Here is an 11,428-nt window from a genome sequence, read left to right as displayed (position 1 = left end):
ACCCCATTCTCAAAAGACAGTGTGTAGACATCCCAAATCCGAATCTTTCCCGATTTATCAAGTCGTGAGACCCCGTCTACCGACGTACCAGACCTCTTCCCAAACTCCCAAAGCACCAATGACCGATGACCAATGTTACATATTCCGACACTTTATAGACCATTTAAGTATCAACGCCTGAACTCTTTCCCTCAACATTATGCGGTCCGCTCATTTCAGTATCAGCTGAACCGTCTGTTTTCGCTCCCCAGCTCCACGGCATCCAACTGGCACTTCCACTGCTTCGCTTAATTTGTCGTCTGCGCGTATTCTCGGCCTCTTCAGCTCCGGATTCAGCTTCGATTTTCTCGAAATCTCCTTCGCTCTTCCGGGTAGTCAGGCCATCACCACTTGTGGAGCTGACTGGCCGCTCTTCCTCCTCGCTACCACTGCTACCGTCGAAGAACATACTTGGTACTTGGCGGGGTGTAGAGGGCTTGACGGATTGGCCTTGTAGGCTACTGGCTTCTTTATCTAAGGCGGAGAGGAGAATTGCGAGGCGCTCGCGTTGGGCGGAAATAAACGAAAGGCGCTCCTCGCCACTGACGGTGGGAGGGATAAGCGTGCCAGAGTTGGAGAGGTCTCGTGGTTGTGAACTAGCAGAGGCTGGGTCTCGAGATGTAGCTGCGCTGACGGCGGATGCTAGGAGAGAATAGAAATCAGTCGCAGTGCTTGTGGCAGGCATTGATGGTCGTGCGGAGGGGAGGTTGAAGCGGGCAATCAGGCTTTGGGCGTAGCTGAAGGTTGAGGGTGTGGATGGTGGAGTAGGCTCTTTGGGAGGCCAACCAAGCAGATTTTGCTTGATGAGCTCGACGGCCTGTTTGAGGTATGTGTATCCTGCTGCTTTGGCGCGGTCGTGTGCCGAGGATATGAAGTCGTCGATTGACCGTTCATTTGTTTGTAGCCATGGGTGAACGTGTGATTGATAGAGGACTTTAGCGCCTTGTGTTTGTGGTAAGATAAGGTAGAGAAGGAATCCTAATCTGATCCAGGCATAGAAGGGAACCCTGAATAGCACACATCAGCCTTGTTGACAGGGTCTGGAGAGAGGATATACCCACCAGACGAGAATGAACCCTGTCCATGATTCAAAGAAGAGGGCGCATGCGAGTACAACCCAGTACATGAGCCATGGTGCCAGTAGCGCAGGATCAGAGGTCTTGAGAGCTTTATAGGATGCGAATACGGGGAAGAGGAAAGTTGGAATCGAACTGCTTATGTATCAGCTGAAGTCCGGGGAAGGTTGCGGATAGCGGGGCATAGAAATACAACTCACGATAAGAGGTTGGCGAAGGTTGCGAAGAACATTGCGTGGTCTGCGATTATCTTGAGATCACTGCTGTGGAGGGTTTCTGTAGGAAGCAAGACGAACGAGCAATCGTCCGCCGGTCAGTGGAAATATGGTAAAGGGATGAAGGATTTAGAAGTACTGTAGGAGAGGGAGAGGGAGAGGCGTGGAGTGAGGGAGTTACACGGAGGGGCGAGCACGAGCACGAGCACGAACCTTGCCTTATCCTTATCCTTATCGGGATGTATGGCCTGGTCTCGTGGTCAGAGCATGACAGAGCACCGTACACCGTACCAACACCGCTGGGTAGAGGCGGGCTTCCATGGCTCCTTTGTACTTCGAATTTCCGTCTGCCTGCTTCAATCTTCAATCAATAAATGGCCGCGTCATAAGGGCTATTTGGCATCTTGGGATTGCTCCGCAAGGACAGGACAGCACAGCAATGTAAAAGTCGGTGGAATTGTTCTACGCCACATCCAAAAGACAGATTGAAGACCTGGAGCGAGCAGGGAGTGGAACTTCCTCTCCACGAGGCTGCCTGAGGTGCCTGACGAAACCGACACAACCACCCCCACCAAGCCTGTCGTTGTCCAGTCTCTCCCACGGCACTGTGCAGTATCTTATCTCTACAAACATTGATATCGTGCTCGTTATGCTTCTCCGGTAGCAAGGAGAGAGACCCTACACCTACGCCGGACGTACGATGGAGGAGTTCGAGTACTCTCTCGAGAACGAGCAGCAGTTCTGGGACGGTAAATGCGCCGACTCGCCCCTCCCTCTAAAAACCATACTGATCGTCTGGACGGCTTGTAGAACTCGAGGATATCGTATCTGCGAACTGCCCTTCCCACCAATTGATCGATAATGCGCTGCGATCTTTCCTCCACTTTACGACAAAGTTCAAGGACGAGTACCTGAATTCCGATCACGACTTCGCGCAATGTCTCCAGAAACTCTTGCAGAGCGAGCTGTTTCAGGCGAATAAGAATTATGTGAGGATTCAGATTGTCTACAGTCTACTGCAGGAAGATGAGGCAGCGACACTCTACGTAATTTCGAGCTTCTTACTATTTGACGGGAGGCAGAATGAGGCAACGTTTGAGATGATGAATACCGAGGGCTGCTTCCTACGGCTAGTGGATTTGATTAAGATGGGAAAGAGGGACGATGCAAGGTTACATCGAATGCTATTAGAATTGTTATATGAGATGTCTCGTTGCCAACCTCTCAGTGGTCTGGACCTGAGTCAGGTAGACGATGAATTCGTTGTCATGCTCTTGCAGATAATTGAAGAATTATCCGACGACGTAGACGACCCATATCATTACCCAGTCATTCGGGTACTAGTAAGCATATGTCCTCTCGAAGTGTAAACCTTACTGATACTTTTTCTAGCTGGTTTTGAACGAGCAATGGATGGTAGCATCTACGCGATCACCTTTGGAACCTGATTCTCCCTCTACACCTCTCACAAACCGTGTAATCAAGATCCTATCTCTCCATGGCTCCTCTTACATGACATTCGGGGAGAATATTATCCTCCTCCTCAATCGGGAAACAGAAACTTCCCTCCAACTCCTCATCCTCAAGCTACTTTACCTCCTTTTCACTACACGAGCAACGCACGAATATTTCTACACCAACGACTTACGAGTCCTCTTGGATGTCATAATCCGTAACCTTCTCGACCTACCGAACGAGCTGGTCTCCCTGCGCCATACCTATCTGCGAGTCATGTACCCCCTCTTGGCGCACACACAGCTCAACCAACCACCCTACTACAAGCATGACGAGATCCTCAAAGTCCTCAGCATTCTCGGTGGCTCCGGAAACGCACATTGGGAACCCGCCGACGAAACAACAGTCCGCCTCGTACACCGCGTTGCAAAAGTACCCTGGCTCCGAGACGACGACGTCGTAAGCGAAGGAGAAGTAGCGCGGAAGCTCCTTGGGATCTCTCTCTCGCCCACACAAACCGCGAGCATGGTAAGCGTAGTCGATGTAGCAGGAGTAATGGAAAAGCCAGGCGTGCAGACACCAAGCAGGAAGCTGGAATTCGAGGAGGGAGTGCTCGATCATGATAGAGAGAAGGGAGAGAAAGAAAACCTGGAGAGCCAGGAAAGGACGACTCCTACAAAGAGACATCCTCCCCCTCCGGTACGGAGCAGGAGACATGCCCCTCCTCCAGCTCCGCCTCTGATCCAAGTCAACGGCGGCAAGAAATTGCCTCCAAAAGCGCCTCCTAGGAGGCGCACAAAGCTCAAATCGATGTCCTCGTCGGGGAATCTCGAGCACCAAGCTCAAGAGTAATCGGAATACTTTCGTCACAGCGCCTTTTCGTATCTGCTCTTTTCGATGATCAGTAGGTTTGCTGCATTAAACAGAAGCGTAGGCGTTTTAGGACACATGGTCGGTGGTCTGAATTTTGGATTTCCGTACAAAGTTGGTTGTTAGTGCTTCTAGCATTATTTGGCGTTGGGTCAGGTCTGGTCGATCATTATTATTACGTTAGTGCTTGAACAAAATGCATCGCTATTCTAGCCGTCTCCTCTCCTGTAGAACCTGTTTTTTATGCAAAACACTCGTAGTGATACATTCATCGACAAGCCTGCTAACACTGAACATATTATAATGTTTAAATTACCTACCTACAGACGATTCCGACTTCTTCGCTATACAACGATAGTGAGGTACATGTTGCATCACTATTTGGTGCCGCTCATCCCAGGCAAGAGCAGAGAGAGGGACCATGCGGATCCAGTTTTAGTAGCATCTAGATTCTAAGCTCTAACATTGTAAATTCTCAACAATTTGATACATAATTCTACATATACATACAAGGACATATCTCCTAGGTGAGCATTGGAATCTCGACACTCTGATGTCAGCCTTTCACGGCGAGGAGGCAAAATTATGATGTGTACGCGAGAGTTCAGGCTGGGCATTGTTGACTCGCTTGCGATGCTCTTTAGGTCTACTGTAGTTCTTGGCTCTCAACCTTCTTTGTCTGACTTCATCGCCCGAGTCGAAGGCATGCGGCTTATTATGGAACCACTTTGATCCTTACTATGACAGCCTCTACTTTGTGTTACAGCTGTGCCGCATAACCTTCCAAAAAATGGAACGGTCACATCGTGCTGACAACCTGGTTCGAGTTTACTGTAGGCTACCATCATTTTATTGCCCACCCCGCTTCACCACCCTGTTGTCTTTTCACACCTTGAGCATCACACCTTGAGCATTAATCCAATTACTCACCACAGACATCGTCGCATTGCTTTTATATTGACAGCGTGAAATATGGAATCCACATCTTTCACTCCATATTGGAGACAAGTTGGCCTCTCGATGAACCCCTACTCGTTTGTCTTCTTCGTCGTTGCCCAGATAGGCGGACGCCGCCGCCCCATTGCAGTGGTATCCAGCAGAGCAGCAGCAACAGAGCCCGCAGAGGAATTCATGCAAGGCACACCACTAATTACGGCTTGTCAACGACTCATCACAATCTTCTCAGATAATGCAAACCATTCTGCTATCGGAGCTGAATTATCTCTTGCGGAAAGCTATTACTTGACAGATGCGGGCCAGAAAATTCATCGTCCAGAACTGTGCGAGCTACCAGAAAACGTTGATGGCTATTACGAATTAAGCATCGAACTAGGATCCTGGAACCATGACCGCGTGCAACAATTTCTATTCATAAGTGCCTGTCTGCTTCAAGGCGTTGCATTTGACGCCCACGGAGGGAAGTGTTATGAAGCGTCGCCTGAGCCACTCGGTACTGTGTATAGGGACACCAACGTCGAGTGGGCAATGGTAGTTATTGATATCACGTCATTGCAAGAAGTGCGATATGGTATAGTCAGCTTTGCCTCTGCTCCCATGAAATGGGTGCCTTCTCAGGAAGCACTCGACAGGCAGCTTGGACCTCGAGACTTTCTCGGGGCACCGAGCTCTAGCGGAGGCGAGTTTCGAGTCCTGGATCAAGTGCGTGAACGGGTCGCTATGTCTGCAGCAGAGTATATGCAGAAGGTCGTCGAGCCAGATGTGGTTGAAAATGACGATACGGCTCTTATCACACAGCTGTTGGCCAATGTGCCGCTCGTTGACTCCAACGCTTTCGATGTTATCTGGCCAGCGGATTCAGTTGAGTTAGAGGACGAAACTGTTCTTCAGATGGAAAGGCTGTCATTAGGCAAGGAAAGGACATTACATGAACATGCCATCAAAAGTCTGCTAGTATGTACCTTGCCTTTCGCGCCCAACATTCGATGAGCCTCCCACTGCAGCTAATGCTCCCTACTATCTAGCTAAGCACAGTTGACGTGGAAGATTTCAATATTCATATATTCGATGACGTTCGGAAGCTTCCGTACTTCCCAGAACTCTTACGTCGAAACTTGCTAAAGGACTCCACTCGATTTTGGAACACACGTTCATCTGGACTACTTTTACGACTAGCTTTCGAGGATGGGGAACGCTTAAATCTAGAAAGAGTCCAGAATATCTCAGTACAAGCCATTCTGGCAGCTGTGAATGTACCTGGAATGGGAAGCGTATCATCACTCTCTATTTGTACCACCAGTATTCGCGACCTCTCGGGCTCACTCATCGAAGGACTCTCGAAATCAAAAAGTCTCCGCGAAATACACTTCATGCAAAGCCCTTTCCGAGAAGTTGACACCCCAGACACTCTTCTTCTCGAAGCCCTTTCCTCTTACTCACACTTCTTATCACGAGTCAAAGTCCTCTTCGCAAGCTCCTACTCCGCCGCTCTCCTCAAGAAGTTCTGGCTCCCATCTCTTTCAACAAGCAATACAACAAGTCAAGTCGCACTTCTATCCGTGTATCCCATCCAGCAAATCCTCATCCGCTACCAAACCAAAAAAGGCGACCTCCACAACACCAAAGACTTCACACCCACCTCCTCCATCTACCTCGGCGACAGCCTCCTCACCCCTTCCCGCTTCGCCACCGGCTTCCTCACTTACCTCCGCACCGCCTCTCCCTGGCCAGCAGGCGACATAAACCCCTCCGCCCAACTCTTCGCCTTCTCCAGCGCGCCCTCATCCCTCTCCTCGTCCACCCTAACCTCCTCCGCGGAAATCTCTCCCATCCCAGCAGAGTCCTTTGCACTAGGCGATTTCTCCCTCCCTCAAGGTATATGCCCCAAGATCAGGGATCTACACCCAGAAGGATGGACGGTCTTGGTTTCATTTGAGCATCATTGGGATAGAGACGTTGCTCGTGCTGCGAACAAGTGGGCTTTCAATCCGGATCCGGAGCATCCTGAGATGAGACCTGGGAGTCCGAGGTCGGATTATATTCGCTATGCTTTTGTGCGTGCTCGTGGGCAAACGATCAGGGTTGGGCAGGCGGAGTCAAGAGCATTAACTACGGATGAGCTGGATGTTATGGGCTTAAGGGAGTTTCTTGCTGTGAAAGCGCCGGAAGTTGATCCGGGGCTTGTTGAGAAGCGTTTGGGTGAAGCTGGTGAATTTTTAGCGAGGAAGCCAACTCAGGGGGTTTTGCCGTTGAATGTTGAGCCGCTGTCGGTGATGGGTCGTGATGAGGCGGTAAGTATGCTTGGTCGGTGTTTGAAAGATGCTGGGGATTTGAATGGCAAGTTGCGGAATGCTATGAAAGATGATCCTGAAGGTGGGCTTCTCAAGTCTGTTCATAACGAAACTGAAGCTGATTGGTATCGGACTAGGTCGGAAATGGTATCCAGAGCTTCTGTAGAAGAGATGGCATGCTGAGGATTTGGTGCCATTCAGTTGTTGTTACAGTGTTTTGCAAGCGGTCCAACCCACATATATCATTGTCCTTGTTAAGCTGGTGAAGCCACCACAGCTTCTGCCGCACACACCCAAATCGCTGCTGAGCCTGGAAAGTTGCATGACAATTAAGGCAGTTGATTGTACACTTCTTAAATCGTACAGGTATGTACTAAAGGTAGCTACAGAAATCGACCCATGCATATGTCTATTTGTCTATCACATCAACCTTCCTATACTCCTTCCAGGAACTCTTCCTCGCAGCTACATAACTCCTACTCTTGATCGCCATCCAAATCCCGTAAAACCCGCCAAATGGCCACATAGTCCTCATCTTTTCAGCCAAGCTCATCTCTGTACCTGCTGTGACTTCCCCACCAACATCAACCTTGACTTTCTCATACACGCTTGGCAAGCCCTGTGCTTTGTATTTAGCCCTGAGGGCCTCATACCACGGCCGGTCAAACTGCGACCAGAATTCATCTTCGCCGTAGTAGGTGTGTGCGTACAGCCACTTCATGCCGCCGAGTTCCTGGAGTTTGCGTTCCAAAGCCCGATTCTTGCGGATGAATTCTGAATGATCTTCTGGTCCGTGGCCCCAGAGACCGATGTTAAGCATTGGCTCGAGACTCTCGGCCTTGTTTGGTGACTTCGCGGCGTTCGACGACGAGGGGACGAAGTGTGGATGCATGGTCGGATATGGACTCTGCTTCAGAGGACAGAGCCAGAGAGGATAGATGCCAAACTCCTCGTGGGTGTAATCCACAAACGCTTCAGCTGTGGAGTAAGGTAGGGCGAGGTCCTGCACGACGTATTTCTTAGACTGCCCACTGGCATGGAGAGCCGTATACATCATGCGTGTGTGTAAGAAGTCATCGAGCCACCACCGAGTGAATTTGTTGAATGGGAATTTGAAGTAGTCGAATGCCGAAGCTCCGACCCAGAACCCGCCCCGATCGTATCGAAAGAGATATTCTGGGAGGGGAATAGCTTCTGTGGTGGCCTCGAACGACATATTTATGGCTTCTTGGACGTGCAGATAGAACCACGGATCGCTCGCTGCGCTGAAGTTTTGAATGGGTGCATCTGCTCTTGGGGTATCTGTAAGTCGACCAGTAATGATAGCTCCATGGCTTTTGGAGAACATGATCCCATCCACATAATCGTACGTCGAGCCTTCCGCAGTGAACTCTTTCGATTTGGAAATAGCCTCCTTCATGCTGGACACAGGATGATATGTCGTCTCGACGAATTTCTTGGCATCCTGCAGGCGCAGTTCGACCAAAGTTGTCACCCCAAATGTTCCGACTGCCCCCGCAGCTCCGTGGAACAGGTCAGCCTTCTCTTGAGGAGACAACCGGACGACTTCTCCGTCTGCTAGAACCATCTCGACCCAATTAATCGTCTGATCGAAGAAGCCATGCTTGAACGAACTGCTCTCGCCACTTGTTCCCGAATATCCACCTCCGACAGTTATACCCGGAAACTCCATGACAACTGGTGGAACAAGCCCATATTTCAAGGTTGCCTCAACCAGCCGGTCCATTGGTACATTGGGCTCAACCAGACATGTTTTCCTCTCCGTGTCGACGTGCAAGACATTTGAGAGCTTGCTTGTATCGACCAGATTCTTCTTCAGGTTCGGTCGAGTACTATTCGTCGAGCCGTGGAAGATGCGGAATTTCTCGCCGCGGGAATGGTAGTCGCGGACACTGGCAGAGATGGCATCGACAGCCTGCCTATGCTGCTCCATTGCGCCATCTACTGGGGCCTTTGTCGTCGAAAGCCTTTTAGATCGTGTGGGGATCTGCCTCTGGGATGTGTTCTTAAACCCAAAGCGTGCAATCGTGGGGGAGATAGAGCCATCATGGAGGGCTCTTCTCACAGGAGCTCGAGATGGCGAGGCTGAGAATTTGTGCTGGGTGGCAGAGATGCCCCGTTGTTGTATTCTAGCATGACGAGCTGTGCATTGTGGGATTGGTTGAAGCCGTGGCCTGCTGGCTGATATGGCGGTCCACTGAGGCTTCATTGAAGCTGTGAGGCTGTGGTGGAGTTCCGTTGGTTAAAAATATTGTCAGGTTCGGCGTGATCGTTTCCGAAACCCGGCTCGGTTCGGCCCAGTTGACGGGCTTGCTCTCCACATCGGTTCATCTTTCTTCTTTGTTGCTTCCATTCCATATGCTTTCAAACCAAATCAAGTTATATTCGAGACAAAAATAGCGAGCACGAAATCGTTTCTGAGAACTCAGTTGCGTTCATCAATCTAGATTGAGGGTTGGGCATTTTTTAATTGAGAGTTGTCACAGTTTATGAATGGGGAATTTCCAACTTGATGCTCCAGACTCATTGCACAACAGATTGTATTTGTGACTTCAAAAGTAAAAGAAGAGTCTTGAGGATCGAAGTGAGTGCTTGAGTAGAGCATGTATTTCCGACTACATGCCACGACATTTCAAGGAAGGCCCGAGGCTCCCATCAAGCTTTTCCAAAAGCGCTGTAATGAGCTTCGAGCTTTTTCAATCCTGATTCCGTGGTACAGAGGCCAACAGTACTTAAAAGCTGACTTTTGGTATACATCTTGATCTCGTATAGTCAAGTATTGTTCGGCAGCAAGGCTTCCTGTTATGCCAGATCTCCAATCTACATAGGAACACATCAGCGAAAGCATGTCCCCACACCCCACGGAGCATCGCCCAGGCCGTTTGTGTGACCGAATGGTAGACGTTACGGCATAGAATCGGGGTTCCAGAGACTGCGGTACCGGGACCCAAGCGGCGGGCAATCCAGACTAGCAGTGCTAGTCTGCTTCCGCTTTGCTACTGAAGCTGATATCTGATTGATGAGCAGAAATCGAAATCCGTCGGTATCAAGGAGGTCCGAAGACAGTAACGATCCCATCAGTTCCAGCACAGCACCATTGATCACCCCTCCCATTCTCCTTCCATGCAAGACAACTGATCACGTTCCTCTTCTGCTTCTCCTTTCCATCCATGCCAATTTTCTTCTTTGACTCGACTTTCGAACCCTCGACCTTGATCTTCTCAACCACCTCCCCACTCATCGTATCCCAGACCACGACTTCTCCGTCCGGTCCTTGAACGTCTTCGTTGCCGCACAAGATCCATCTGTCCCTATTTCCGAATCCACTCCTGAGTCTGAACTCCTCATTCTTCCATCCTTGCCCTTTATAACTCTTCAACAAGCCTCCACTATCCCGATCCATGAGCCGTATCGAACTATCTAACCCACCTACCAAAATCCCCTTTCCATCTCTCGTCCTCTCCAAACTCGTCACACTCGCTCCAATAACATCCGTCTCCACTCTCCCAACCCTCAAATCATAGCACCTCACCCTCCCATCCACACTCCCTGTCAGAATTTCATACTCGACACCTCCAGCCCCACCACCTCGTCCAGCAAGCACACAGCTTATCGAATCCCTCGCATCCTCAAGAACCATGATCGGCTTATAGCTCTGACTCCTCAGATCCCATATTCTCACACTCGCGTCGAAACTCCCACTGATCAACACACTATCTCCCGAGCCAGCAAAAGAAACAGTATTTATCCTGGCAGTGTGTCCTTGATTACCACCAAGTCGACGGATGGTCTGCGCAGTGCTTACATCCCAGAGGAAGACGGAGCGATCGCCGCCTGCTGAGGCGAAGGTTGCGTTGTCACTGGCGACTGTGATGGAGAGGACTTCATAACCGTGAGCGGAGTATGTTTGGATGAGTTGGGTGGGCTTTGGGGGCGCGAGGGGGTCAATTGGGCCGGAGGAGGGGCGTGAGGGGTTATAAAGACGGACAGAGCGATCAGCTGAGCCAGTGAGGATGTAGGTCGAGGGTGAGGAAGAGTAAGTTAGGGCGTGAACTGGGCCTGTGGAATGTCAGCCTTGTCTGCGGAAGGAGTTTGCACTGAGAAAAGAGAGGAGTAAAGGTACCATTTGAACCCAGAAGCTGAGTTAGGGGTCTGCAAGGAAATGCCATAAGTGATAAGTTTCCCAAGAGACCGTACGTTGACTTTCCTAGCTGGTCTCTAGTTGGGAAGCTTGAAGCTTGACGACACAAGACATCCCGCTGCGACGGTGACAGGCGGCAGAATCGCTGAACATGCTCTAGCACTTCAGGCAATGGGTCACTAAACTTTATCCTAGATCTACTAATTTCAAAGAATCTTCACTTCGATATTACAAGTTCACCTCTTTAGCTACAAAGATAGCGGTCTCCTTAGTACAGATAGAACAGCTGGACTTGACCACACTGTGTTAATTAGTTTAACTTGACAAAGTCCTTCCTCTGTTTGCTCACATGTCATGCTAGAA

At 50.0% G+C, this 11,428-nt stretch overlaps 5 protein-coding genes across 6 annotated transcripts; 2 read left to right on the top strand and 3 right to left on the bottom strand.

Annotated features, from left to right (window-relative positions):
* Positions 1–163: 163 nt before the first annotated feature.
* ONS95_007008 (uncharacterized protein) lies at positions 164–1,347 on the bottom strand (the record flags this gene model as incomplete). The annotated part of the gene is made up of 3 exons (XM_058500497.1): positions 164–1,046; positions 1,101–1,250; positions 1,316–1,347. The coding sequence occupies 3 exons, from the start codon at positions 1,345–1,347 to the stop codon at positions 164–166; spliced, it is 1,065 nt and encodes a 354-aa protein (XP_058349313.1).
* Positions 1,348–2,030: 683 nt separating this feature from the next.
* ONS95_007007 (uncharacterized protein) lies at positions 2,031–3,637 on the top strand (the record flags this gene model as incomplete). The annotated part of the gene is made up of 3 exons (XM_058500496.1): positions 2,031–2,079; positions 2,141–2,673; positions 2,723–3,637. 3 exons carry the CDS (start codon positions 2,031–2,033, stop codon positions 3,635–3,637), a joined length of 1,497 nt encoding a protein of 498 aa, XP_058349312.1.
* A 709-nt stretch (positions 3,638–4,346) lies between these two features.
* ONS95_007006 (uncharacterized protein) lies at positions 4,347–7,255 on the top strand. 2 transcript variants are annotated; one of them, XM_058500495.1, is made up of 3 exons: positions 4,347–4,488; positions 4,591–5,566; positions 5,638–7,255. In XM_058500495.1, the coding sequence occupies exons 2-3, from the start codon at positions 4,628–4,630 to the stop codon at positions 7,084–7,086; spliced, it is 2,388 nt and encodes a 795-aa protein (XP_058349311.1). In that variant the 5' UTR covers positions 4,347–4,488; positions 4,591–4,627; the 3' UTR covers positions 7,087–7,255. The 2 variants fall into 2 exon arrangements, with proteins under 2 accessions (XP_058349311.1, XP_058349310.1); XM_058500494.1 differs by having other exon boundaries at positions 4,347–5,566; positions 5,638–6,985; positions 7,041–7,255.
* Positions 7,256–9,125, bottom strand: ONS95_007005 (uncharacterized protein). Its single transcript, XM_058500493.1, has one exon. It carries the CDS (start codon positions 8,855–8,857, stop codon positions 7,313–7,315), a length of 1,545 nt encoding a protein of 514 aa, XP_058349309.1. The 5' UTR covers positions 8,858–9,125; the 3' UTR covers positions 7,256–7,312.
* An 845-nt stretch (positions 9,126–9,970) lies between these two features.
* Positions 9,971–11,093, bottom strand: ONS95_007004 (uncharacterized protein; the record flags this gene model as incomplete). The annotated part of the gene is made up of 2 exons (XM_058500492.1): positions 9,971–10,983; positions 11,048–11,093. The coding sequence occupies 2 exons, from the start codon at positions 11,091–11,093 to the stop codon at positions 9,971–9,973; spliced, it is 1,059 nt and encodes a 352-aa protein (XP_058349308.1).
* Positions 11,094–11,428: the final 335 nt, after the last annotated feature.

Source organism: Cadophora gregata (assembly GCF_030347475.1).
Source record: "Cadophora gregata isolate MNR1 chromosome Unknown scaffold_19, whole genome shotgun sequence".
NCBI classification, from domain to species: domain Eukaryota; kingdom Fungi; phylum Ascomycota; class Leotiomycetes; order Helotiales; family Ploettnerulaceae; genus Cadophora; species Cadophora gregata.
Note: the sequence above shows the minus strand (reverse complement) of the source record. Positions and strands in the feature narration are given on the sequence as shown.